At 61.5% G+C, this 24,847-nt stretch overlaps 7 protein-coding genes across 8 annotated transcripts; 4 read left to right on the top strand and 3 right to left on the bottom strand.

Moving 5' to 3' along the window:
- Positions 1 to 90: 90 nt before the first annotated feature.
- On the top strand, positions 91 to 1,215 carry LOC62_05G006862 (uncharacterized protein; the record flags this gene model as incomplete). Its single annotated transcript, XM_062773377.1, has 1 exon — positions 91 to 1,215. One exon carries the CDS (start codon positions 91 to 93, stop codon positions 1,213 to 1,215), a length of 1,125 nt encoding a protein of 374 aa, XP_062629361.1.
- A 166-nt stretch (positions 1,216 to 1,381) lies between these two features.
- CUL1 (Cullin-1) lies at positions 1,382 to 6,098 on the top strand. Its single transcript, XM_062773376.1, has 14 exons — positions 1,382 to 1,865; positions 1,904 to 1,985; positions 2,036 to 2,298; positions 3,230 to 3,245; positions 3,282 to 3,328; positions 3,374 to 3,560; positions 3,598 to 3,765; positions 3,802 to 3,961; positions 3,997 to 4,223; positions 4,261 to 4,623; positions 4,660 to 5,059; positions 5,099 to 5,485; positions 5,523 to 5,671; positions 5,715 to 6,098. Exons 1-14 carry the CDS (start codon positions 1,399 to 1,401, stop codon positions 5,871 to 5,873), a joined length of 3,075 nt encoding a protein of 1,024 aa, XP_062629360.1. The 5' UTR covers positions 1,382 to 1,398; the 3' UTR covers positions 5,874 to 6,098.
- On the bottom strand, positions 4,201 to 14,397 carry lvs1_1 (Beige 1; the record flags this gene model as incomplete). Of its 2 annotated transcripts, XM_062773374.1 has the most annotated exons (24): positions 4,201 to 4,623; positions 4,660 to 5,059; positions 5,099 to 5,485; positions 5,523 to 5,671; positions 5,715 to 6,375; positions 6,419 to 6,613; positions 6,657 to 7,114; positions 7,154 to 7,390; positions 7,428 to 8,030; positions 8,067 to 8,295; positions 8,333 to 9,206; positions 9,252 to 9,583; positions 9,631 to 9,665; positions 9,703 to 10,035; positions 10,072 to 10,331; positions 10,374 to 10,913; positions 10,950 to 11,281; positions 11,318 to 11,429; positions 11,463 to 11,918; positions 11,954 to 12,005; positions 12,042 to 12,629; positions 12,667 to 13,716; positions 13,753 to 13,995; positions 14,035 to 14,397. In XM_062773374.1, 20 exons carry the CDS (start codon positions 14,395 to 14,397, stop codon positions 6,060 to 6,062), a joined length of 7,608 nt encoding a protein of 2,535 aa, XP_062629359.1. In that variant the 3' UTR covers positions 4,201 to 4,623; positions 4,660 to 5,059; positions 5,099 to 5,485; positions 5,523 to 5,671; positions 5,715 to 6,059. The 2 variants fall into 2 exon arrangements, with proteins under 2 accessions (XP_062629359.1, XP_062629358.1); XM_062773375.1 differs by having other exon boundaries at positions 7,428 to 8,295.
- Positions 14,398 to 14,748: 351 nt separating this feature from the next.
- LOC62_05G006859 (uncharacterized protein) lies at positions 14,749 to 15,762 on the bottom strand. Its single transcript, XM_062773373.1, has 3 exons — positions 15,566 to 15,762; positions 15,253 to 15,514; positions 14,749 to 14,998 (listed from the first exon to the last, which is right to left on the bottom strand). The coding sequence occupies exons 1-3, from the start codon at positions 15,660 to 15,662 to the stop codon at positions 14,899 to 14,901; spliced, it is 459 nt and encodes a 152-aa protein (XP_062629357.1). The 5' UTR covers positions 15,663 to 15,762; the 3' UTR covers positions 14,749 to 14,898.
- A 1,677-nt stretch (positions 15,763 to 17,439) lies between these two features.
- aphA_1 (Acid phosphatase) lies at positions 17,440 to 19,647 on the top strand (the record flags this gene model as incomplete). Its single annotated transcript, XM_062773372.1, has 8 exons — positions 17,440 to 17,562; positions 17,605 to 17,919; positions 17,966 to 17,976; positions 18,031 to 18,082; positions 18,121 to 18,218; positions 18,254 to 18,322; positions 18,360 to 19,039; positions 19,088 to 19,647. Exons 1-8 carry the CDS (start codon positions 17,503 to 17,505, stop codon positions 19,645 to 19,647), a joined length of 1,845 nt encoding a protein of 614 aa, XP_062629356.1. The 5' UTR covers positions 17,440 to 17,502.
- Positions 19,648 to 19,926: 279 nt separating this feature from the next.
- On the bottom strand, positions 19,927 to 21,383 carry LOC62_05G006857 (uncharacterized protein; the record flags this gene model as incomplete). The annotated part of the gene is made up of 16 exons (XM_062773371.1): positions 19,927 to 19,972; positions 20,022 to 20,028; positions 20,080 to 20,120; positions 20,153 to 20,209; positions 20,258 to 20,287; positions 20,321 to 20,333; positions 20,495 to 20,521; positions 20,566 to 20,588; positions 20,631 to 20,651; positions 20,690 to 20,700; positions 20,735 to 20,763; positions 20,800 to 20,832; positions 21,080 to 21,155; positions 21,194 to 21,212; positions 21,273 to 21,297; positions 21,353 to 21,383. The coding sequence occupies 16 exons, from the start codon at positions 21,381 to 21,383 to the stop codon at positions 19,927 to 19,929; spliced, it is 489 nt and encodes a 162-aa protein (XP_062629355.1).
- Positions 21,384 to 22,103: 720 nt separating this feature from the next.
- Positions 22,104 to 24,610, top strand: creC (putative catabolite repression protein creC). The gene is made up of 4 exons (XM_062773370.1): positions 22,104 to 23,078; positions 23,131 to 23,292; positions 23,370 to 24,113; positions 24,184 to 24,610. Exons 1-4 carry the CDS (start codon positions 22,218 to 22,220, stop codon positions 24,547 to 24,549), a joined length of 2,133 nt encoding a protein of 710 aa, XP_062629354.1. The 5' UTR covers positions 22,104 to 22,217; the 3' UTR covers positions 24,550 to 24,610.
- Positions 24,611 to 24,847: the final 237 nt, after the last annotated feature.

Genomic DNA, 24,847 nt, shown 5'->3' with positions numbered 1-24,847 from the left:
ACTGAAAGTTCAAGATGTGGACATTTCGCTGCGAGCCGACAAGGCGACAAGCAACAACACACCCATACCCACCACCACAACAACTGCAAAATGCGTGCGTCGACCACGCTCGCCAGGCAGATCGGAAGGATATCACAGCCGCTGGCCTCGGCCTCCCGGCCACGCGTCGTGCCGGCCACTGCCACCTCTGCCGTCCGCGCGATCGTCACTATCCCGCACCCATCCCTCGAGGTCGAGGGCGGGCAGACACGCTTCGTGATCAAGGTGTTCGACCACATGGCGACCATTGTCGACTCTCTGGCGGTGCTCCGCGCAGCCGAGGCGCAGCTCGGGCCGATCCTCAAAGTCGACGTGCCCAAGGACCCGTCGACCAAGCGCCCGACCAACACGCTCTTCGTGACCACCCTCAAGCCGGTCGTGTTCGACAAGTCGGCCGTGTTTGAGATCCCCGCGCCGCACCGCTCGCCCGGAACCGGCCCGCTCGGCGGCGCCTCCCTGCCCGACGTGATCGCCGCGCTGCACCCCGCGCCGGCGGACGCGCGCTCGCCCCGCTCGGCCGCGGGCCAGCCGCTGAAGTTCCGCATCGAGCCGCGCAACAGCGAGGCCAAGCAGCGCCCCTTGCGCGGGATCGGCGCCAACGTCACGCCGACGGAGGCCGAGCGCGCAGAGGACGACCGCATCGTGCGTGCCCTGCGCGAGTTTGACGGCTTCTACGGCGGCTTTGCGGGCATTGCCGACAACTTTGCGTCGCTCGTGCGCGAGCGTGATGTCGCCGTGGTGGAGGAGGCGGCCGAGGCAGTAGAGGAGGTGGCGGTGGAGGAGGAGGAGGTGGTGGCGGCGGCGGCCGAGGTCGAGGCCCAGCACGCGGCGACGGCGCCAGCGACCCCCGCGCCAGTCGTGCCCGAAGCCGCGCCAACCCCCCGGGGGCCCAGGCTCTCGCCCAAGGAGAAGGAGCAGCGGAAAGCAGACAAGGCCAAGGCGCGTGAACAGCGGGCGCGCGACAAGGCCATGGCTTTGGCAATCCGCCAGCTTAAGCAAGAGGAGGCGGCAGCGGCTGCTGCTGCCACACGCATCGCCGCCGAGGCGGAGGCCAAGCCGGCCAAGGCCGCCGAGCCGGTCGTCGAGCCTGTGGTGCCGGAGGAGCCTGCACCCGAGCCGGAGACCGGGGTCAAGACGAAGGGTGCATGGGGGTGGGTGCTTCCCCGTAGGAAGTAGAGTAGCGTAGCGTAGCATAGGTCTTTGCATTTATCACTGGGATGGTAGGGTGGGATGGTGGACTGGGTGCCACTGGTGTCGATGGCGACGGGAGCAAATCTCCAACATGGACTGTGGTGTTGTTGCCCAACTTTCAACTCGTCTTTGTCCATCCACACCCACCTCATCCACACCCCGCCCGTCATGTCGCAAGCACACCGCCCAACATGGAACCCGACGATGGGCAAGGAGACAAAGGCGGGCTCACAGCAGATCTCCAAGCTGTCTCTGGCGTCGCACACCAAGCTCAAGTTTAGGCAACCGGGCCAGGTGACAGCCAACGACGTTGCGCGGCGTGATCTGCGCGCCGAGCTCGCGGCCGCGGAGCGCGCAGCACAGGACAAAAAGCGCAAGGCCGCTGGTCTTCCCCCACTGCCACCGCTCGCGGGCGCTGCGGCCATCGAGAACGGTAACGGTGCCGACGAGGACGAGGAGCGCGCCAAGCGGAGACGGATCCTCGAGGAGGCTGCCGAGCTCGACGCGGACGACAGCGACGATGACGACGAAGAGGAGGACAAAGCGAAGGAGAAGGGCAAGGGCAAGGCCGTGGACAACGATGACGATGATGAGGACGACGAGGACGATGACGACGATGACAGCGACGATGACAGGTGAGCTATCCCGCAACGGAATGCGTAGCTGACGCCAGCGACGACGAGGACGACACGGCGGCGCTCATGGCCGAGCTGGCGCGTATCAAGCAGGAGCGCGCAGAGGAGAAGGCGCGGTTGGTGAGTGGCATAACCGGGCTGGCTTTCAGTGACGTCGCTGACGCCCACAGGACGCCGAGGCCAACGCCTCCGCCGCGGCCGACCGCGACGAGGAGATCGCGACCGGCAACCCGCTGCTCAACCTCCAAGCGGCGCTAGGCCAGCGCCCAAGCGACACGCCGAGCAGCTCGGGGGGCAGCTTTACCGTCAAGCGCCGCTGGGACGACGACCTCATCTTCAAGAACCAGGCGGCGGGGATCGACGACAAGCCCAAGAAGGGCGAGTTTGTCAACGACCTCCTGCGGTCCGAGTTCCACAAGAAGTTTATGAACAAGTGGGTGTTGGGGGTGGGGGATGTGCTGACGGAGCAGGTTTATCAAGTGAGCTTTGTTCGGGCTGTCTTGGTTGGAGGCGGGATGAGGTTGTGAGGGCGAGGCGGTGAGGTGGAAGAACCGGGCAAAGAGGACTTGGCAAGCTCGAGGACGAGCAAGCCTGGCGTACGTGTTGGGCGCTCGGGCTGTGACGCAACGCAACGCACATGCACGTCGCCTTGTAGTAGACTATATACCAGACATACCCAGACGCATGGATACAATGTCATGGGCGATCCGGCGCGGCGCGAGGGCGATCATTGTGCGCCACGCTGTTCGAACCTCCGAGACACGTCGCGGCGACCAGCACTATGCCACAGCTGCCCTCAGTCGCCCTCCTCCTCTCTCGTATGCATGCCACCACCACTGCCTCGTCACGGCGGCCATGCTTTCCCCCCTCCCCGCCATGTCAGAGGATGACCGTGTCGTCACCACTTTTGACGTGTCATTTGCTTCCGCGCTGATACGGTGGTGTGCGGTCACGTCTAACGGGCGGCGGCCAGGCAGCGGTGTAGCAAGCAGCGGCGGCGGTGGTCGCGCGGACACTCAACTCGCTCAGCGACTACTTCTCTCCCACTCATTATCCTCGACAACAACAACACCTTTTCTCATTCACACACCCTCGCACTACCCGCTCAACAGAGTCACTTATAAAGCGGGCCCGGCATCCCCCTCCATCCGTCGTCTTCCTCACCTCACACCCCCCACAACCACCTGCAGCAGCGCGACGCGACACGACGCCCTCCACAACAACCGGCAACATGAGCGTCAGCGCGTGGCGTGAGCCTACCAAGGCTGACAAGCCGCCCAAGTGAGTGTGTGCGCGGCTCGCTGCCGAGCGTGCTTGGCCCAGCTTGCTCGCTGCATCCGTCGTGCGCGTGCTGACCCACACAGGGATGCCGACCTCCAGGTTGGTACGCGGCGCTGACGCAACTGACCTCCCCAGACTGCCTGGAACTTCCTCCAGACTGGTGTCGAGCACATCATGACCCGGTGGGTAGCGTCGTGGCCGCAGACGACACAACTGACCACACCCAGCATGTCCACCGGCATGACGTACCAGTACTACATGCTCCTCTACACCACCATCTACGACTACTGCACCGTCCCGAGCCGCGGCAGCAGCCTCAGCTCGCAGCCCCGGGGCGGAGCGAGCCTCCAGGGCGCCGACCTGTACAAGAAGCTCAACTCGTTCCTTGCCGACCACTGCAAGGCGATGCGTGAGGTGGGTTGAAGAAGCGGAGGTGTTATTGACCCGCCAGGACGGCGAGAAGCTCTCAGACATTGAGCTCCTCAAGTTCTATGCCCGCCAGTGGGACCGCTACACCAACGGCGCGTCATACGTCCACAAGCTGTTCAACTACCTGAACAAGCACTGGGTCAAGCGCGAGAAGGACGAGGGAAGAAAGGACGTGTACTCGATCTACACTGTGGGTTCTTGGACTTAGACGGCTCTGACCCGCCAGCTTGCCCTTGTTGCCTGGAAGAGAAACTTCTTCAAGTACATCCAGAACAAGGACAACGAGCCCTCGCGCCTCACCCAGGCCGTGCTCAAGCAGATCGAGCTCCAGCGTAACGGCGAGGCGATTGACAACAGCCTGCTGAAGAAGGTCATTGAGAGCTATGGTGGGTTACTTGGACGGATGTGCGCTAACCTTCAGTCGCTCTCGGTATCGATGACGCCGATGCCCAGAGACAGAACCTCGAGGTGTACCACGACGTCTTCCAGGTCTACTTCCTCCAGGCTACCGACCGCTACTACACGGCCGAGTCGGCCGCGTTCGTCGCCAACAACTCGGTCCCCGACTACATGAAGAAGGCAGAGGAGCGTCTCTCGGAGGAAGCCGACAGGATAAACCTGTACCTTCACGACAGCACGCGCAAGGAGGTGAGTAAAGCGTTCTCGGCACATCTAACCCTCCCAGCTTAAGGAGGTCTGCGAGCGCGTCCTCATCCAGGACCACCAGGAGCTCATGTGGGACGAGTTCCAAAACTTACTCGACTCGGACCGCGAGTCCGACCTCGCCCGCATGTACGGTCTTCTCGTCCGTGTCGAGAACGCTCTCAAGCCCCTCCGTGAGAAGTTTGAGGCCCACGTCAAGAAGGCGGGTCTTGCTGCTGTCGAGCGTGTCATCCCCGCTCCCGGAGCCCTCAACGAGCAGGGCAAGCAGGAGGTCCTTGACCCGAAGGCGTACATTGAGGCCCTCCTCTCGGTTCACACCAAGTTTGGCGACATTGTCAACGGTCCCTTCCGCTCCGAGCTCGGCTTCAACGGCAGTCTTGACCGAGTGAGTCTTGACCTGCGGATTTAGCTGACCCCTCAGGCCTGCCGCGAGTTTGTCAACAAGAATGCTGCTGCCACCACGTCGTCCAAGTCGCCCGAGCTCCTCGCCAACTACTGCGACATGCTGCTTCGCAAGAGCAACCGTGACCTAGACCCCGACTCGCTCGAGGCGGCGCTCAACCAGGCCATGGTCATCTTCAAGTTCATCGACGACAAGGACGTTTTCCAGAAGTTCTACCAGAAGAAGCTTGCTCAGCGTCTTGTCAACGCAAACTCGGCATCCGACGACAGTGAATCGTCCATGATCTCCAAGCTCAAGGACATTTCCGGTTTCGACTACACCAACAAGCTCACTCGCATGTTCAGCGACGTCAGTGTTGGTCGCGACGTTACCGAGCGGTTCAAGGAGAAGGAGCGTCGTGACGGCCACTCGGATGACAGTGAGTCTGCTTTGTGATGACAGCTGCTAACCCTCCTAGTTGACTTCTCGATCATGGTCCTTGGTACCAACTTCTGGCCCCTCGCGCCTTCCAACAGCGACTACGCCGTTCCTCGCCAGTTGGAGCCTGTCTACGAACGCTTTACCAAGTTCTACAACGATGTGCACTCTGGCCGCAAGCTCACCTGGCTGTGGCACGTCTCGAAGAATGAGCTTCGCACGACCTACCTGTCGCAGAAGTACATCTTCATGACCAGCGCATACCAGACCGCCATTCTCACCCTGTTCAACGAGAACGACAGCTTGACATTCAAGGAGATCCAGACCGGCACCCAGATCTCAGAGGGCATCCTCAAGCCCCAGATGACTCTGCTCGTCAAGGCCAAGGTTCTCACCCAGGACGGTGACGCGTACGACCTCAACATGGGTGAGTAAGCTGGCTCCTACACCACTGACACTCTCAGGCTTCAAGTCCAAGAAGATTCGTGTTCAGCTCAACCAGCCCGTCCGCGCCGAGCAGAAGGCCGAGACGACCGAGGTCCTCGCTGCCGTCGACGAGGACCGCAAGTTCATCTACCAGGCGACCATTGTCCGTCTCATGAAGGCCCGCAAGGTGAGTTACCCAAAGCTCCGCTCGGCCCAACTCACACTCCCAGACCATGAAGCATCAGGCCCTTATTCAGGACGTGACGGCCCAGATTTCGACCAAGTTCACGCCCAAGGTATCAGACATCAAGAAGGCGATCGACTACCTCATCGACAAGGAGTACCTGGAGCGTGGAGACGCAAAGGACACGTACAACTACCTGGCCTAGAGAAGACTTTACAGCATTTCGTCGGCGCCCGGCCAGTCACCCAGTCCCTTCCTCTCACGTCTCCGCCTCCCTGTTTCCTTTGCATGATCTTGCATGGCCCCCAGCTCCTGTGTACAAGTGTTGATACCTAGGTCGAGAGAGTTATGAAGCAGAATAGTGTACCCAATGCTGCATATCTACAACCACCTAACTACTGCTGTTCTCCCCTCCGCCAGACGACTGTCCAGACAGGAGCGCCCATACTCGCGAGTCACTGCGCGGCCGCCCAGCCGTGCGGGTCGGCGTCGCTGGCGACTGTGTCTGAGACCGGCTGGGAGATGCAGACTCGGCCGCGTTACCAGAGACGGACGGGCGGCGAGATGTCTGGCGCGAAGTCTGGCGTGAGCCGGCATGAGAGGCCAGCCGCGACTGGAGGAGGCCCAGAGCCGAAGCGTACGACAGCACAGTCTTGCAGGTGTCGCAGTACCGCGCATTGAAGCCTTCGACGTGGACTGCGTGCGAGCTGAGGGTGTTAGCAGGTGGAGAGGCAAGCGAGGAGCACCTACCCGCAGAATGCGCCGCCACAACCTCCGCAGTGGCGCCGTGGCTCAAGAAGGCCAAAGTGCCGCGTGCACCCTTCGGCCATGCAGAAGCTCGCCACCGACTCGGGTACATTGCGTGCGTTGCAGTCGGGCAGAGACCATTGGTACAAGGGGTACTTGTGTCCCGCAGGCGCCTCGAACGCGGCGTAGAGCGTGTCACTGGTTGTGTTAGTAGGTCAAGAGGAAGACAACTGGCACCTACCCGATAAACCTGACGGCTGTGACATCCCCGGCGTCGTGCTCATCCGAGCGGAAGAGCGTGCCCTGCTTCACCAGGCGCCAAGGCTCAACCTCCTGGTCCTCGAAGCGGCGCACGCCAGGCGCCAGGCGGTACAGGTCAAGCTGGGTGCCGACACCGACGACGAACAGCTCGCCGCCCTTGAGGAACTCCTTCTTGAGGAAGGCGATGCCGCCGGTGAACTTGTCTTCGGAGGAGTCGTCGGCTCCTTCAGCGTTGAGTGCGAAACGTCCACCATCGATGCTGGTCGAGGCGATTGGGTGCCCATTCAGCGAGAAGATGTACAGGTACCGGTCTGATGCGAGGGCAATGTGGCCATTGGCTCCGCTGACTGCTGCAAACTTGATGGGCTCGCGACGTGGCGTCTTGAGTGTACGCGTGTACCGCAGGCGGTTGGTGTCCCACACCATGGCGGATCCATCCTGCGGCGTTAGTTGGAGGCTAGGGTTCTCTCAACTCACATTTGCGCCAGTAACGAGCAGACTCCACGCCGTGCTCTTTGCGACGCAGGTCACAGACCCCTCGTTGCCGCGCAGAGTGGCCTCGCGCTGCAGCGAGATGTCTCCTCTGCGGTGGCCAGAGCCCTTGATCGCCAGGCGCCAAGCTGTGAGGACGCCAAGAGGTGATACCGTGATGAGCAGCGTTGGTGATACGAACCTCGCGTGCGTGACTTCGATGCCCTCGACAATATGCAAAAGCTGGGAGGGTGAGCAAGAGCTACTGGAGTCACCCTACCTTTGGACTGTGCTCCATGTAGTAGATGCGCAATGACTGGTCGATAAAGCCGTACTGCAATGACAGCAACGAGTTACCAGGTACCGCCAGGCGATGCTCAGGCTGGACACCAGGTTTGCCATCGGGGACGGAGGGGTCGAGAATGTAATGGATCTTCCGTGGGCTTTCAATGATCGGCAGAATACTGCGAAGTAGCAGCTGCCAGTGCTCTGAGATGCCAAACCTCGTGCCGACAGGTAGTGTGGTACGCCCCCCGAGGAACTTTTGCGGGTGAGGGTACTTGAAGATCTGGACTGGCGTTTGGCCAAAGTTGTGAATAATGGCAGTCGACGCAGCCTTCTCGGCCTCGTCGGTGATCTTGTCCAGGTTTACGGCACCGCGGTAGGACAGAGGGTGGAAGCAGTTGAAGGATGACGGGTCGCGCTGCTTGCACCCAAACGTCAGGTCGATCCACTCTGGAAGGTGGCGAGAGACAAAGTCCGACTCGAGAGCCTCGCGATTCCAGTGCACAAAGAGGAGAGGGTCGTTCAAGGCCCACGGTGGCAGCGCCACATCGTCGACCGTGTCCCCAGAGACTTGCTTCTTCCCAAAGTCATGGTGGTTCTGAAAGTCAGCTTCGCCAGCATGTTGGAAGCTCACCATGTTGATGAGGAATGCAGCGGCGTAGAAGAACTCAGGGATGAGTTCGCGCACATCTCCGCGGTTGGCACTAGACGCCGAGTCCCAAGCCTTGGGGATACTGGAGAATAAGCGGTCCGCAAGATCAAAGGTGCCGCCTTGGAGCGCGAGGAAGATATCCGTGAAGGGGGATTCGCGGATCATGTAACCGCACACAATCATGGACGAGGAGTAGTGCGTTCCGTAATGGCTGCGTAGGTCAGTACTGCCGTGGAGTCTCAACTTACAATGGAGTCTCCCCCACACCCTCAGTTGCCTGATACCTCTCGACTGCCGCATCGCGACGCGCGGGCGTGAGCGCACCCATCGGCAGCGAGAGATCACGGAACGTCGAGGCTTTTGAAAAGTCAAGGCTCTGGCTCGTGTAGTCGGCCAGCACCCACGGAAAGACGGGGTACTGTGTCACGTCGTTTGGTGTGCGGTTGGCATACTGGTTGAGCATTTGGAGGTAGGCAAAGTTTGAGATCTCGCGGCTCTGCCAGCGGCGCGTCAGGTTCTCAAGCTCGTAGCCCCTGTTGTCGATCGCTCGAGCAACCGTGTCGAGGACGAGCGAGCCGAGAATGGAACGGCTCAAAACGTCACCCTTCTCGACCTTGGACGAGAGGCGAGAGACGACAGCCTGGCGTTGGCGCTTGTCCTTGAACACAACGAGGAAGTTTTGCTTGTCGGAGAAGTAGAGCTCCAGGGCGACATCTCGGAACAGGAATGCGCGCTTGTTCGTCTCCACGACGTCCGAGTACGGCCAGCGGTGGCTGCGCTGGTCGGTCGGGTCGAGGTCGGCAAGTGTCCCCGAGGGGATACTCAGCACGTCGCGCGGGGCCTGGTCCGCCTCGACGATCTGGCAGTCGGCTGTCTGTACCAGCCCATCGATGAGGTAGAGGTTGCGTTTGCCGAGGATAAGCAGGCCTGGGAGTGCGTCGACGCCAACGATTCGCACAATGTTGTGCGCCTCCTCGACGACGTCGCCAGCCTCGAGCGCCTTGGCAACGAGGCGCATCTTGTCGGGCGACTCGTCGTCAATGTCGACAAACGAGCCCTCGTCGTCGCTGCCATCGGCTTCCGGTGCTGGGGTTGTCGCCTTCGTTGGCGTTCCTGCGTTCTCTGTACTGTGTCAGGAGTTGTTCATCCCGGCCGAAGACAACTCACCCTCTTCAGCATGCTCCGCAATCGGAGCAGCTTCCCCGAGCGCGAGAGCAAAGGGGTCCTCCCACGGCGCCGCGTTGACCCTCGACACAGCTGACGATAATTCGTCTGGGGCGGGAATCGCATCACGAAGCTTGGTTCGGGCACGGCTGCGGGAATGGTGCGAGAGCGGGCTAATGCGCTCCAGGCGGCTCCTCATTCGCAATGGGCCCTCGCTGCCATCAAGGCGCCACTGGACATTGTCCTCTTCGTCTGCCCAGACGCCGTTCTCGGAGCGCAGGGTTGCCACGAGCTGCGGCCACTCGACCTGTGACAGTCGGTGCCAATGTTCTTTTCTGGTAGTGTCAATTGTGCTAAACCAGGTCCACGATGCAGCACTCACCGATCCAGTGTCATGGTAGCAAAGCGCTGAGAGTCCTGGCTGGGTCAGCAATCGTCTCGCCATTACACCCACAGTCGACAAGATGATCATCCTCCAAGCCGTATTCTTGTCCTGCTCCTCTTGCAGAATCGACTCGCCAGTGAGCACCCTTCTCAGCTGAGGCATCTTCTTATCCGCTGCAGACGCGCGGCGCACAACACCAGGACGAGCGTCAGCAGACGGCCTCTGTCGAATAGGTGAAGCCGGCGCTGCTCCTGGTGAGGAGGCGAGTCGGCTCGACGCCGATGCGCGGTACGAAGGGGTGCGGCTGATGGGTGGTGTGGGAACAGGAGTGCGAGATGAGCTCGAGATCGGGGGAAGGTCCTCTCCGGAGGTCGACTTGAGCTGTTCGACCAAGAGCTTCATCTGCTGGGTTAGCTGCAGGTGGCCTTTACAACCCACCTGTGTCATGACATTAGGTGGAGCCTTGGACAAAGAGATCAGCTCGGACAGCCAGCAAGCAGCGGCGACGCGCTGATTCTCAGCTCTCTGCGACCGCGACGATGACGCCGACATGGCTGCAAAGTCGACGAAACTCGGCAGCATGGCCTCGATGCGACGCATTGACAACGCCTTGCGGAATGGCTTGGAGGTTCTGTACACTGCCGCGAGGTTGTACAGTAGCTTCTCAAGCCGGTTGTCGTCTTCAACGTCGAGGTAGTCTGCAGGTGTCAGCTAACGGTGCACAGGAGTAACTAGCTTACCTGTGCCTTCGTTAGCTGCTGCCAGAGGAGTAGCAGCCAGCGAGCGCACAGAGCCCACGGACTTGCCCAGCGTCGAGGAGCGCGCGCCATCCGCTGCCTCATTGGCAGTCTGCAGGAGCGTCTCGAGTGCGGTAGTGAGGGATGCAATGGCCGGTGGGCAAGCCAATGCCGAGCCTTGCATTCCATCCTTACCCAACACGATGGCAAACACCGTCTCCTGGATGTGATCCTGCCATATCGGCGCAAGCGTTCTTGCGAGTAAGGCAAAGCCGCCCTCAGTCTCAAATGAGCGCTGGAACGACTCGAGTCCAGGTGTCGAGAGGCAGAGCTTGAGAATGTCGAGACAGGGAATGGCAACAAATGGCGCCGGGTTGGACTGGAGGAGGACGACAATGAGGCGATGGAGAGATACCGCCTTGTTGAGCTTGGTCAGGCGTTTCGGCGCCGTCAGCAGCTCGGCCATCATTTGAAGAATGAGCGCGGCGGGCAGCTGCGCAGCTGTGGGCTCGGCAGTGGGGATGAGATAGGCTGGGGCAACATCTGTGTGGTTAGGTTGGCACCGACATAGCAACCTACTCTGACACAGAGCCGACACAAGGTAGGAGAAAACTGGCTTGATTCCCTCCTCGGCACTCCACCGCGAAGTGAGGGCGAGCTTCAGCGTGTCGACAGCCAAGGGGAGGGTGGTCGTATTGTAAAGCCCCAGGCGAATGGCGTACAGCAACTTGCGTACCATGTTGCTCTTCTGGAAGGTCCTGAGCAGGTTGTACCTCTTGTACTTGGACACTGATAACAGCGCAGAGAAGTTCTCAAAGTAGAGCGAGACAACGTCGTCCTTGGCCGTGGCCCAGAGCTCAAAGTCGAGGCCAATGGCCCGGTAAGCCGCCGAGTTGTGGACCACTGCGGCTCTGAGGTGTGAGTGATCACCCGGGCCTTGTACTCACTGAGGCTTGTCCGGGTTCACTCCCAGAATACCCAGCAGGATTCTGGCCACTGGCAGATCAACAATCGTGGCCATCTTTGGCCTGAGGATCGCAGCGAGCAGCTCAAAGCCGTCTGCTGTTAGCGACGCCCACACTCCAGACTTACGAATCCTCTCCATCTCCTCGCTCGCGCTCCAGCTGTCGCGGACCATGTCTTGGAGGATGGTGAGCGTCGTGGCGAGTTGCTCCGAGTCTTCGGCAAGGTCAATGAGCTTGAGCACGACTACTCCTCCGCCGACGGTCGACACCGCCTCGTCCATGCTTGTCGTCGCAAAGGGGAAGACGTGGTCGACCATTTTGGCGCGGCCGTACCGCACGTCACGGGCGAAGAAGGCGTGGGTCACTGCGCCGTTCAGGACGAACGAGCCCGGAGCTCCGTCTTCTCCGGTGAGGGCGTCCTTCGAGCACAACGAGAGCATGATGTTCTCCTCCGCTATTGAGGGCCCTGAACGAATAGCCCGGACGAGGGCCGAGTTGCTAGGGAGAAGAGGGATAGTCTTCTGCTGCGAAGCTGCCTGCGCCAAGCCATGGAGGTAGAGGTTGACGGAGGTGGCACCCTTGTCTGTTGTGTCAGGCTTGGTCTCACAAACCACCTACATGTGAGGAACTTGCCCAGAGCCTCCTGGTAGTTGCCATAATAACGTGGGCCCTGCGTAGGTTAGACCCGTCAGATGCTCGAACCTACCAGGTGATGCATCAGCAGCACGAGGTCCTCTGTTAACACGTCTTCCAGAAGCAGTGCCCTGCCCAACATCCACTGGTTGTCCTCCTTGCCCAATCCGCCGCCGCCCATGAGGAAGGACTCGCTCAAGTTGTTGTTGTCCTTGTTCAGCCACGGCCGGCCGATGCTGACGCGAACACCTTGACCCTGCGCGGCATGTCGATGGTGCGCGTGTCTCTCATAGTTTGGCCCGTGCTTGTGGGCGGCGTGGGGCCGAGACTTGGCACTCGGCATGGGGTACGGGATGCGCACGGCGCCGACACGCTTGCCGTTGACAAATATTCTCGCCTCGCCACCACCGCCGTTCGCTGACCGTCCCTTGCGGCACCCGACCGCAAAGTGGACCCACTCGTGGTGAGGGACGAGGGCCTCGGGCGCCTGGCAGACGACTTCTTCGGGTACTTCGGTTGTCTCGTCGACATAGGCCGTGGACGTGAGGCCCACTTGCGAGTTCTCGAGGATCCTGATTCGGAACAGCGGGTGTTGCTCGCCCTTCTGGCTGAGATGGAGGATGGTGACGGCGTCGTTCAGCTTCGTGATATAGATCCAAGACTATGGTGTCAGCTGGGAACCCCGCGCTTCAGCTCACCGTGAAGATAAAGCCCTTGGTCGACGAAGGCCAATTCCTCCCAATGTCCGACGTCTCGATGCCTCCATCGGCGATGCCCTGCCCTCCTCTGAAGACAAAGACGTCGGGTGTGCGCGCGTGCATTGCCTTGTGGATGACCTCGAGTACTTCCAGGTCGAGGGTCTCCTCGCCCTGCGGGCTGGGCGGAACCACGAGCTTGAGATTTGCCTTGCCACGGAGCGACTTGGCGGACGACGCAGAGGGCGGCGGTGACTGGGCGGCGTTTGGAGTGCCAGCGCCACTGTCCTCGTTGCCCTCCTGGATCGGGGTGAGCGGCTTTGGCCTTGGCGGGACCTTGCGAACCAGCTGGAACAGGCGCCACGTCTGCTCGGGCGATGTGCCGGCTTCGAGCAGCCGCTTCAGCAGCGCGAGGTACGCCGCACGCAGAGGCTCCTCGGCCGGCGTCCATGTCGGCTTGGGCGGAGCGTCCTCTGCGCTGGCGTTCTGGTACCACTCCTCCCGCGCAGGAAAGGTGACGGCAAACTTGCGCTCCGGCGCCCAACCATAGAGGCGGGTCAAGAGGAAATCGGCCAACGAGGGAAGGTAGTTCTTGAGCTGGAAGAGGCCGGCGGCCGACACGGCTGCGAGGCGGAAGATTTGGATGACGAGGAGGACGAGCTTTGGCTTGAGTCCCGAGGTGGGCTCGAACCCGCCAGCGAAGAGAACGTCCTCCTCGCCCGTCTCGCGCTCCTTGCCTTTCGGGGAGACGGGCTCGGCGTCGCTCAAACCCCAGAGGTAGGACCAGAGCAAAGGAAGCGCAGCGGGCTTGGAGATGGTCACCTCGCCGAGCTTGCTCGTGAGCGCATCCTCAGATTTCAAAACACTGTCGATCGACTCGGGCGAACCAAAGATCGACAGCAGCGAGTAGTTGTTGTTGAGGATGTGCGCGAGCAGCAGCCCGAGGATACGCACATCCGGCGTGTGCCTTGCGCTCGTGCCGTCGGCTTGTGCGTCTACCGGCGGCGAGAGCTGCCACAGCGTCCTCAGCAGCGCCGAGTATCCACCATGCTCCTGCCGGGTCAGCCTCAACAAAGTCTCGCTACCCACCTCGAAGAATGCCTGGTTCTCGCGGTCGCCCGTGGCCCACGACAGCGTCTCGAGCGCGAGTCGCTGCCCCTCGGACCGCTGCACCTCGTCGACCTGGTACGCCTGCTCGTCCTCGCCTTCCTTCTGCGGGCGCCAGGTGAGGCCGAACGCGAGCGCGTGGCGGAGCCGCACGAAGCCGGCGTTGCGGCGGAACGCACGGCGAGACGCCGGGGTGCTGGGAACCGACAGGAGCTCGGATAGTGTCTGGAGTCGTCAGCTCTCTGCTGCGCTCCACAAACCCACCTCGACGTAGCCCATCGTATCTGTCACGCCCATGAGGGCATAGAGCAGGCCGATGACGCGGATGGCGTCGGGATCGTCCTCGTCCTCGTCGTCGTTGTCGTCCTCGGTGCTCTCGTCTTCATGGTCATCGTCCAGCGCACTCGACATGCTACCCTCACGCGCGTGCGCAGTTGCCGAAGAGCCCGGGCTCGCGAGGTTGGCTGGCAGGCCCGAAGCGCTCGCGCTCGACGCCGCACGGGACCTCGGCGCCCATGGGGGCGGGGGTGCCGAGCTGCCCGAGGCCGTGGCCGATGCCGACGCCGACGACGACGTGGGGTTGAGCGGCTCGGGCGGTCGTGTGAGGTCCTTGATCAGCTTGAACATGGTGCTGACGTCGTCACGCGATCGCAACGAGCACTGGCCCTAGGTTTGGGTTGGGGGGTTGGGGGGTGAGATGGAGAATGCCAACTTGTATGGGCGGACAAGCAAGCACACGACCGTGTGCGATCCGAAGAGGGGCTACTGGTGTTCCAGTGTGAGTCGCTGTCGTCGTGCTTGCTCTGTTCGTGTATGTAGTTGGGGGGTGAGTAGCTGCGTTGTCCGTTGTCGGTTGTGAGCCCGTGGTTGTCGCCGCGCGTTGCGTCGACCCAAGGCGGTGACGTTGGAATCTCAGGCCGGCTGTTCCTGGTATCACAACAGCCACTCTCCCACGGTGGCGAAGCCTGTGGGCGGTCCTGCAAGGCTGCGACCATCTGCATCGAAACAACATGAATGTCTGCGCTACAAACCCAGCCGACGTGTATAGACGTGGCCAAACTCGTGCGTGGGGCAGGTAGGGGCTGGGTATAGTAGGCTACAGTGCTATTTGGGCGCCACGAGGGGCATTTAGACGACAACGGCGGCGACACCGACGACAAGGCCGACAAGGCCAATGACGGTAGCGCTGGCGACCGAGGCGCGGGGGCTGGCAGCGTTGGGCTTGACACTGTGGGGGTCAGTTGTGCTCGTGCGAGGGAAGCCGGGGCGAGGTGTGGCGCGAGTGATCGACAGCGACCGTTTGACAGCTGTATAGCTGTAGTCGCACGACCGCAGCAACTGCCACCTGAGTGGGGCACACACGATACGCAGCTGCTGCGTCGTGTGACTGCGCGGATGCGACAGCGGACGACGCAGATTACGCGCTATGCGCCGACGCGTCGCGTGGCGAGGCGATGCAGGTCGAAAAGACCGAGTACTCACGCGCTTGCAACGGCGCTGGCACCGGCAGCACCACCCGAGGTGATGCCGTTAACAGCGGCGCCACCGACCGAGGTGATGGCGGTAGCAGCGGCGCCACCGGCCGAGGTGATGGCGGTAGCGGCGACGCCGCCGACAGAGGTGGCGCCGTTCCAGCCGGCAACGGCGACCGAGGTGGCACCGTCAACACCGGCGCCGACGACCGAGGTGACGGCACCAGCACCGGCAGCGATGCCCGAGGTGGCGGCGGAGAAGATGGAGCCGACTGACGCGTCGTGAGCAGAGTGAAGGCGGTGCCAAGACATTGTTTACTCACGCTGGCGCTCGTCGAGGTCACGCTCGTCGAGCTCCGGGGCGTCCTGGGCCTTGGCGAGGGCGAGGAGGGCAATGGGGGCGAGGTAGGCGACGCGCATTGTGGTGGTGAGTGGTGTGGTGGTGGTGGAGTGTGGACAGGGAGAGTGAGTGAGAGTGAGATGAAGAGATTGTTGATGTGAAAATATAAGGGAGTCAAGGAAGGAATGGCGCTGTGTTGTGGTGAGTGGGTGGCTGAGTTGAGTTGACTACGGGGGACAACAGCAGCGGTACAGCAGCGGTCAGAAGCAAACCGTAGTAGCACGCACGCAAGCGCGCACGGGTCGCGGCGGCTGTGGGCGGTGTGCACTGTAGTGGGGGGTCGGCTTGGGGCGCACGAGCAAAGCAAGGATGGTACCGAGAGCACTACACCCACACTCGGCCGGTCGCGCTAAGTCTTTTTGCCCTTTGTTGCGCAGATTGCATGCTGTACCTCAAGAATGTAGCATCTTTGCGTGGTGTGCCGTTCCTCGCGATCCGCCTTGGTCGTTCCCCCCTCCTCGCTCCCTTCCGATGCAAAGCGGTATGCCGAAAATGCAGGCAGGAGCAGAGATCCCTCGGGTGCCGCCAGAGGGAGCCTAAACGCAGCCATACATAAAGGGCCGTTTCATGACCCAATGACGTAGGTAAGAACGGGTGTGGACGACAGGCTCAGCACTGCGGCAATGACGGCACTGGTCGCTGCGGCGTCGGCCAGTGCGCCAGTGCCGCGGCTGCTGCTGCTGCAGTGTGCCAATGAGGGGGACCAAGAAGCAAAGCTGGGTCGGAGAGAAGCTGTAAGCGAGCTTTGGGCGAGGTACTGCAGCGAGTACATAATGCGACTCTGCACATAAGTGAGGGGGGGTACGCGTCCCGTTGAGGCTGGTTTGCGTCTGCTGCTGTGCCGCGCGCCGTGAGCCTTAGCCGTCCTTGGCCGTTTGATATAAACCGCCCGAAACGACGACGATCACAGCACACAGCGCACACTCCGATTAAATCAAACTCAGGGTTAAGTGGCACACCTCCTGAATTGGGCCGACGACTTATCAACTTTTGACAAGAATGACACGGTATTAGCCACGTGGACCGAGGGCAGTCCACTTCGGCACGCTCGGCGCTCGGTGATGGACTGCGCCCGTGACTGCGGCGCCATCATCGGCTTCCCCCACCTTGACGGCTGTCAACAACAAGTCTTGGCCTCGTCGATTCCTGTCCTCTTGTCCTGGCATAGATCCTGCACAGCCGACGCGCACGACGAGCACAAGCCAACGCACACGCACCCCGCCCTAGCGTCTAAGGGCGTTTGCGCGTCTATTCCTAGCTGCGGACTGGTACGACTGGCGCCCATCCAAGACACAATCTCCACGCACGTGTACCGCCCAAGATAACTAGCACTAATCACCGTGCGCGCATTACGCGCGCAACAAAAGTCTAATCCTAACATTCCCCGGGTGACCCGTAGAGGCAAGCGCAAGCAAGCAAGCCGGCCTGCAGGCGCACTGCATAAGCCCGCGGCCCGACCAACCGTCTCGCTGCTGCCGACAGCGCGCGTCCACGACGCCACCGGAATCGCGTCCGGCGCGTCCTCTTTCCGCGAGGGGACATCAAGCCGAGGTATGTAAGCTTTTCCTGTCGAGCCTGTCGAGGCCCCAGGCTTTGGGCGCCGCAGCAGCGCGCCGCGGGCTCGCTCACTCGCTCGGGTCACCCGGAACGAACGGACGGAGGCCGTACGCCTCCTTGCTGCCTACCGAGTTTGATGAACCCAACCCAAACCCAAGACACTGAGTGGAACGTGTGTGCTGTCTTTGGCCGCTTCCTAGCCGTGTTGGTTTTCTGGAAGTGTCGTGCCTGCTGGCCCCTCGCGAGTACTTATGAATGGAACCTAGCTCCCATCATTGATCCCCAACCCCCACGCTCGTTAACATGTCGTTCAAGCTCGCTATCGCCGCGTTTGCGGCCCTAGCCGTCGTCACTTCGGCCGCGGTGGGTGATCGTCCCGCCGGGGTTTGCACTAACAGTTTATAGCCCCTCGCGTCGGACAACTGGCCCATCGCCCATGAGCCGGGAACCATCCCCACCAACAAGCTCGAGCCGCTCCAGCAGCGTGTTGCCTACATCGACTCGACCTCCATCTCGGTATCGTGGAACACGTACCAGCAGCTCCCCGACGCCGAGGCCATCGTCCACTACGGCACCGACCCGCTCAACCTCGACCAGGTCGCCACGTCCGTCCAGACCACGTTCCAGACCAGCCGCACCTGGAGCCACCATGCCACCATCACCGGCCTCAAGCCCAGGACCGAGTACCACTACCGCGTGGCGCACACCAACTGCTTTGCGGTGAGTCACTTTGTGCTTGGGCGTTGACATGTGCTGATATGAATAGTGCCAAACCCTGTGAGCCAAGAGAGCCAAGCAGTGCCACACTCGTTTTGCTAACCCCCACCCAAGCCCCACTTACACCTTCACCACCCCCCGCCCTGCCGGTGACATCTCGCCCTACGTGCGTGCATGACACACTTTCGTTTGCTGACGCCGCAGTCCGTCGCCATCGTCGGCGACATGGGTCTCATGGGCCCCGACGGTCTCACCAACGTCACTGGCAAGGGTGCTGGCGGTACCCTGAAGTCGACTGAGACGTGAGTGTTTTGTGGCGGAATGTGCTAACAGGAAGCAACGCCATCCAGTCGCTCGCCCAGAACCTCGACGCCTTCGACCACATCATCCACGCCGGTGACCTTGCGTGAGTGCCACCCTCATTGAAACACCACTGACGCCAGCTACGCCGACTACTTCCTCAAGGAGTCGGTCCAGGGCTTCTTCGGCCCTGCCAAGATCCTCGCCAACGCCCAGGCCAGCGCCATTGTCGACGGCTACGAGTCGCTCAACGAGGCCTTCTACGACGAGATCACCGCCCTCACCGCCACCAAGGCGTACATGGTCGCCGTCGGCAACCACGAGTCCAACTGCGACAACGGCGGTGTCACCGACAAGGTCAACAACATCACCTACACCCAGTCGATCTGCATGCCCGGCCAGGTCAACTTCACCGCGTACGCCGAGCACTGGAACATGCCCGGCAAGCCCGGCAACACCAAGAACTTCTGGTACTCGTACGACGTCGGCATGACCCACTACGTCGTCCTCGACTTTGAGACCGACCTCGGCGTCGGCATCTACGGCCCCGACGAGACTGGCGGCACTGGCAAGCAGATGTCTGGCCCCCGCGGTGCCCCCGGAGAGCAGATTGCCTGGCTCAAGGCCGACCTCGAGAAGGTCGACCGCAAGAAGACCCCCTGGGTCGTCGCCGTCGGCCACCGCCCGTGGTACGTCGGAATCAAGGACGCCATCTGCGCGCCCTGCCAGAAGGCCTTTGAGCCCATCTTCTACCAGTACAACGTCGACCTCGTCTTCACCGGCCACGACCACATCTACTCGCGCTCGTGGCCCATCTGGAACAGTGAGTGGTGCAACAGGCGTGGCACCAGACACCCCTAACAACACCCAGACACCGTCGAGCAGCAGGGCTTCAACAACCCCCGTGCCCCCGTCTACATCACCAACGGTGTCGGCGGCCACTACGACGGTCTCGACACCATCGACAACCCCCTCCCCAACACCATTGCTGCTGGTATTGGCGGCGTGTACGGCTGGTCGCACCTCACCTTTGAGAACTGCACCCACGTCAAGCACGACTTCATCGCCGCTGCCAACTCGACCGTCCTCGACACCTTCTACCTCTACCGCGAGCACCCCGGCTGCACCAACTCCCCTGGCGGTGGCCAGGGCGGTAACGGTGGCAACGGTGGCAACGGCGGCAACGGCGGCAACGGCGGTAACGGTGGCCAGGGAGGCAATGGCGGCAACGGTGGCAACGGTGGCCAGGGCGGTAACGGCGGCAACGGTGGCAATGGTGGCAACGGCGGCAACGGCAACGGCGGTGGCAACGGCGGCAACGGTGGCCAGGGTGGCAACGGTGGTAACGGCAACGGTGGCGGCAATGGTGGCAACGGTGGCCAGGGTGGTAACGGCGGTAACGGCGGTGACAGCGGCTGCAACGAGCAGTAAACACCCTCGAGGACCAAAAGGACAGTTTGATACCCCTCGACTTCCCATCTTTCCTTTCCGCCTTTTCTCTACTCGGGTCTAATCATGCAGAAGATTGCCTAGTTATGGTGGTGCCGGTGGTGGTGGAAGTTGCGCTCGTGCAGAGTGCAGAAGGCGTTGTGGCTGAAGTGTCAGTTGGGTCATGCCTCAGCGCATACGAGCGACCAAACTGACCGTACTCCGCCCGCCTCACCTCGGGTCGCCAGACCTTGATGTGTCTCTCGGTCCCCTGTATCTCGCCTAGCAGTTACCGAGCCGGAGCAGTAGCAAGTTGGACGCGCTAAAGCTGGGTTTGTGAGCCTGGTACAGCAGTGTCGGGAAGGTACCAGACTGACTTGTACTCTGAAGTCGTCAGCTCTGTCCCATTCCGCCCGCCACACCCGCCACACTCACTCCTCCTAAGTCTTTCCAGGCTCTCAGCGTCGTTGTGTAAACTGGCGTCAGCTAGATCGACATGCACACGTACCCGTCAAAGTAGGTGGCGCCGAGGAGCGAGTCGGATTTGCGGTATCCTTCTTCGAGGCTGGTGGGGTGAGCTGTGTCTGTGGGAGGCCCCCCCAGCTCCACCCACTCAAAATACCCCATGCGGCGCTTCTCGAAGCTTGGGTCAGTGATGCTGTGATGACATCCTCACTATTGCTGTTCCACTGAATGTCAGCTGAAGACCACTTGGGGGCAGCTTACTTCTGTTTGGGACGAATCGAGGTGGGGGTCAGCTTACAACGACAATGTGGTGGCGAGGACAGACGCACATCCGCACTGCCCTGGGGTCTGAAGAGTTCAGCTCACGCGTAATCGAGCCACTCACACATCTCGGACATCTCGTCCACATAGACTGTAAGCATGAGCACGGAGCTGAGGGCTGTGGAAGGAACGTACGTGGCGAGGCGAAGAAGTCGTAGCTTGCTTGTCAGCTGGCAAAAGACCCAAGTCGCGCAGCTCACATTGCATACAGGACATCCTCGCTGCCCGTCAGACAGATCCTAGAAGCAAGGTGACATACCAGGTGACTCCCTGGGGTTCAGTGCACGTCTTGGTTGGTGCTCACCTTGCGATTTCGGACACGGATAGACCAGCCTGGGCGGGTCAGACACACAAGAGGAGGTGACCCACCAGACTCGACATGCCCCAGCTGGAGCTCCTCGACTATGGGTGTTGTGGCGGGCTGTTGCCGCTCCTTGCTCCCTCTGTGTCAGTCCTCAAGCGAGGTGTGGCCCTCACAGTCCAGTTCTGTGTCTTCCCTCGTCAGTAATGGCTTTAAAGTCCGGTTCTCACTGTCATCCCGTAACAACGAGGCAAAGGTAGGGTGCTGGTTGTCAGGTTCGAACCGTCCGGGACCTGCCCACCTCGAGAACGTTCCATGAGAGATGACCTCCGGATGAGGAGGACTCACCCCAGCTCTGAGAGTTCAAGAGGGGATGGATCCTGAGGGGTAGATCGAGCTGCGTGGCCTGGGTATGGTTGATGACCTAGAGTGAGTGGTGTCATGGCACGGGGGCGAGCTTACTGGGCCGTATCCTGGTCGACTGGGACTGTGAGTTATACCTAGCTACATTCCCACAACTCGTAGCTACGGGTCTACTCACGAGGCCTTGAATGGGCTGGCGGGATCTGTAAAGTCAGTCGCGTCGCGCAGGTTGAGTGACGGGACATTCACCTGACGCACTGGACTCGTGGCCTGTTCGCGCGGGGAGCATGCCGAGCTAGGGGAAGTGGGTTAAGAGTATCACTTGTATTGAGAGTTGGTTAGGTGATAGAGATCGTCGGGTTGGATATGAGTAGAGAAGGGTCGAGGAAGGAAGAGTGGAGAAAGGAGTGTTGGCGGCGGGGGACAATGCGGGTCAGTGGAGGGGCCGGGGGTTGAGTGTCAACAATCGTCTGCGCACGGGCCCAGCAGTCACAGATCTGATCCCTCCTTTGTAAGCGTTACACTGCGCGCTTCAGTTTGGGATATCCGTGGGATATGGAGGTGTCAGCGGTAGCAACACGAGCAGTGGCGGGGTCGAGCAGAGGTCGGTCGCCGTGAGATGGTCAGATGCGGCCCGTAGATGGCCCAGGCGTCCTTGGCCTCGTGAGGTGAGCAGGCTGCAAGTGATGGCAGCAACGTGCCCTAGTATGTGCTGCCTCGTGTTTGCCTGCCGCCTCATGCTGTTTGATGGGTAGTATAGTCTGTGTGCTGCAAAAGGTGTTGCTTACAGCGTGTCCATCAATGTGCTGCTGCTGCCTGGCCGACGACTGCCTCCGTCATGTCGGCGTCGTCGCCGGAGTGGACGGCCCGAAGTGTACCGGGCAACATCCAGGGCGGGGCAGCAGCCCTCCATTCGCCTTGTGCCCCGCAAAATGGGGCACGACAGGAAGCGAAGGGTTGGACCGCATGCACCACCACAATCCTGGGTCAGTCAGGCATCCTACTCTGCATCCTGCATCGCATCGCACACAGGCTGAACAACCCACATTCTCTCTATAGCATCATCCACCACATACATCATTAACAACCCCGCCTTCATCGCCTGCAGCAGCACCCACTCGCGATGGAGCTCTACATCCCCCCACCGACAAGCTACCTCCCGCGGCTGCCTCCACCGCGGCCAGTCCTCCCCACTGTCCCTGTCGTGCCGCCTCCCGACCTCCCAGACGTCCTCACCGCGCCAGAGGGCACTTACACCCTCGCCAAGGGGACGTTCCCCGATGTCGAGCTGCCCGGCCCGTTGCCAATGGATATCGGCCGCCCCGGCCTGCCCGTCGCGAGCGGCGGCATCATCGGCGCCGGCGGTTTCGGCATGACGTCCCCCGGATTCGTGCCCATGCCGACACTGTCCTCGCCCAACATCTTCGCGGTCAGCTCGGGCGCGACCCTTGTCAACGGCCAGTGGCAACCTGGACACCCTACACGAGTCAACTTCGCCGACGTGTGGTACCCCGCGCGCGTGGCCGGCAAGGACGGCGGCTTCGGCGCCCTCGTCCGACTTGGCCTGGGTAAGAAGGCGGCCGAGACGCCGCAGGCTCAGAGCAGCGAGGCCCCGCCCCAGCTGTATGACAACGAGGACGAGTACTCTGACTCGGACACGGAGATGTCGAGCGACGACGGGCACACGCCAGCGGCCATGCACGACTCCATCGTCACCCCCAACGCGCCCAACCCCAACGCCCCGAATGCTGCCAACAACGCCAAGGGCAAGGGCGGCTTTGGCAAGAGCGGCTCCAACAACAAGAAGCAGGACAAGGACAAGTCTCTGTCCAACGCCCGCGGTGGTATCATCACGCGCGTCTCGCCCAACCTCCAGCTGAGCTCCATCATGGACGAGAAGGGCAAGAATGGAGGCGAGAGGGTCAGATGGGCGTTCTGGAACATGGGCAGACTGTTCTGCTGGGCAGAGGAGGGTGGTGTTACGGTGGGTAGTGGTGGTGGTGCAAGACGGGCGACATCGCGCTGACTCGAGCTAGGAAAACCTCGCCTCCGTCGTCTTCCAGGTCCCCCCTACGGCCCACGCCATCTCGCAGCTCACCGTCGGCCCTGAGCGTCAGGACATTGTCGTCGGCCTCGAAACCGGCGACCTCGTGCATCTCGATTTTATCAACGACCGCACCGAGCGCTTCAACGTTGCGGTGAGTTTGACGAATGGGGCAAGACACGCGCCCGGTGTCTGCCAAGATAAGAAGGACGCGCTTCTGACCACTCGCAGGGCAAGCTGATCAAGAGTGCCGTCACGGGCGTACACTTTGACCCTCGTGGAGGCGATCGTTTCATTGCGTCTTTTGCGGACAATTCGGTCGCTCAGTTTTGCCTGTTCGCTGAGGAGCCAAACGACGCAGCTTGGGCCCACATCAGCGCGCTACCGAGGCCGTGGACCAACTTCTTCGACTCCCAGACTGCGGCTGCGGCGCGCGCGAGGACTCCGGGTAGCCAGGGATCCGGCGCTGTCGCCAACGGCGACTCGCACCACGAGCGCGAGCAGTTCCTCGACAAGCTTCTGATATGGAAGAACGCTGATTGGAATCTCCCGGCCGACAAGAAGGGCGAGGACCGGCACCCTTGGGCCGGCAAGAACCCCATGGCTGTCTACCGGCTTGGTTGCGAGACGGAGTTGACGGCCATGGCGTACTCGCCTGATGGACGGTGGTTGGCGGTCACGACCAAGGACGGATTGCTCCGCCTGATCGACAATGAGGAGGAGCGCGTTACCGATGTGTTCGAGCCCTACTTTGGCAGCCTCAACTGTGTCGCTTGGTCCCCAGACAGCCGCTTTGTTGCCGTTGGTGGACAGGATGACCTGGTGACGGTCTACTCGGCGCGTGAATCGCGTCTGGTTGCACGCTGCCAGGGCCACACTGGCTTCGTCACGTGTATTGCGTTTGACCCGACGAGGAGAAGCGAAGGACGTGGGTACCGCTTTGGCAGTGTCGGCGAGGACGGCAAGTTGTTACTAGTGAGTAAAGCGAGAGGGTTGATCACCTTAGTTGCCGATTATGCCCTGATCACCGCTGACGATGCATCAGTGGGACTTCTCTGCCGCCGCGTTGCGTAAGCCACGACACCACCACTCCAACTCGTCGCACTTCCGGGTACAGGGCGCTGGTTCGACCGCCTCTCTCACGCGGTCGGGCACCATCATCCCCGTCGAGCCCGATGGAGCATTCTACCACAAGTCGCCTCCCAAGTCCGAGGTTGCGATGCTGCAGCCTGTGCTCGCGCGCGTGGTGGAGGGCAACCTCATGACGTCGGTGCACATGGGCCCCAAGACCATCGCGACTGTCTCAAGGGCGGGCAGCTTCAAGTTCTGGAGCCGGCCGCCGCGGGTGCCGCGCGCCAAGCGCACGACCAAGCCCGGCGGCAAGGACGAGAAGAAGCGGGAGCACGCGTAGACGGGGGAGTGTAGGTGAGGCATAGCGTTGTAAGAGTTCTTGGCATGCAGTGGTAGAGCGTGGCGGGTGCGGTGGGGCGCGGGGGCTGGGACGAGGGGCGGGGGGTACGGAGCTCGGTGGCAGAAGCTCTGAGTGACTGAGGCCACCAGCTGAGAGCAACCCCAGACCTCTAGGTGCTCGACGAGTGGTACGAGGTATCGATCGGTACGACTCGAGGCCAGCCGCAAACCCGCCGGCAAGTGGCAGCGAGACCTGACGAGACGCAATCAGGCGTCCGGGGGCCCGATGGCGCTGGATA

This window comes from Vanrija pseudolonga, chromosome 5, assembly GCF_020906515.1.
Source record: "Vanrija pseudolonga chromosome 5, complete sequence".
NCBI classification, from domain to species: domain Eukaryota; kingdom Fungi; phylum Basidiomycota; class Tremellomycetes; order Trichosporonales; family Trichosporonaceae; genus Vanrija; species Vanrija pseudolonga.
This window is presented reverse-complemented; position numbering and strand designations above follow the sequence as displayed.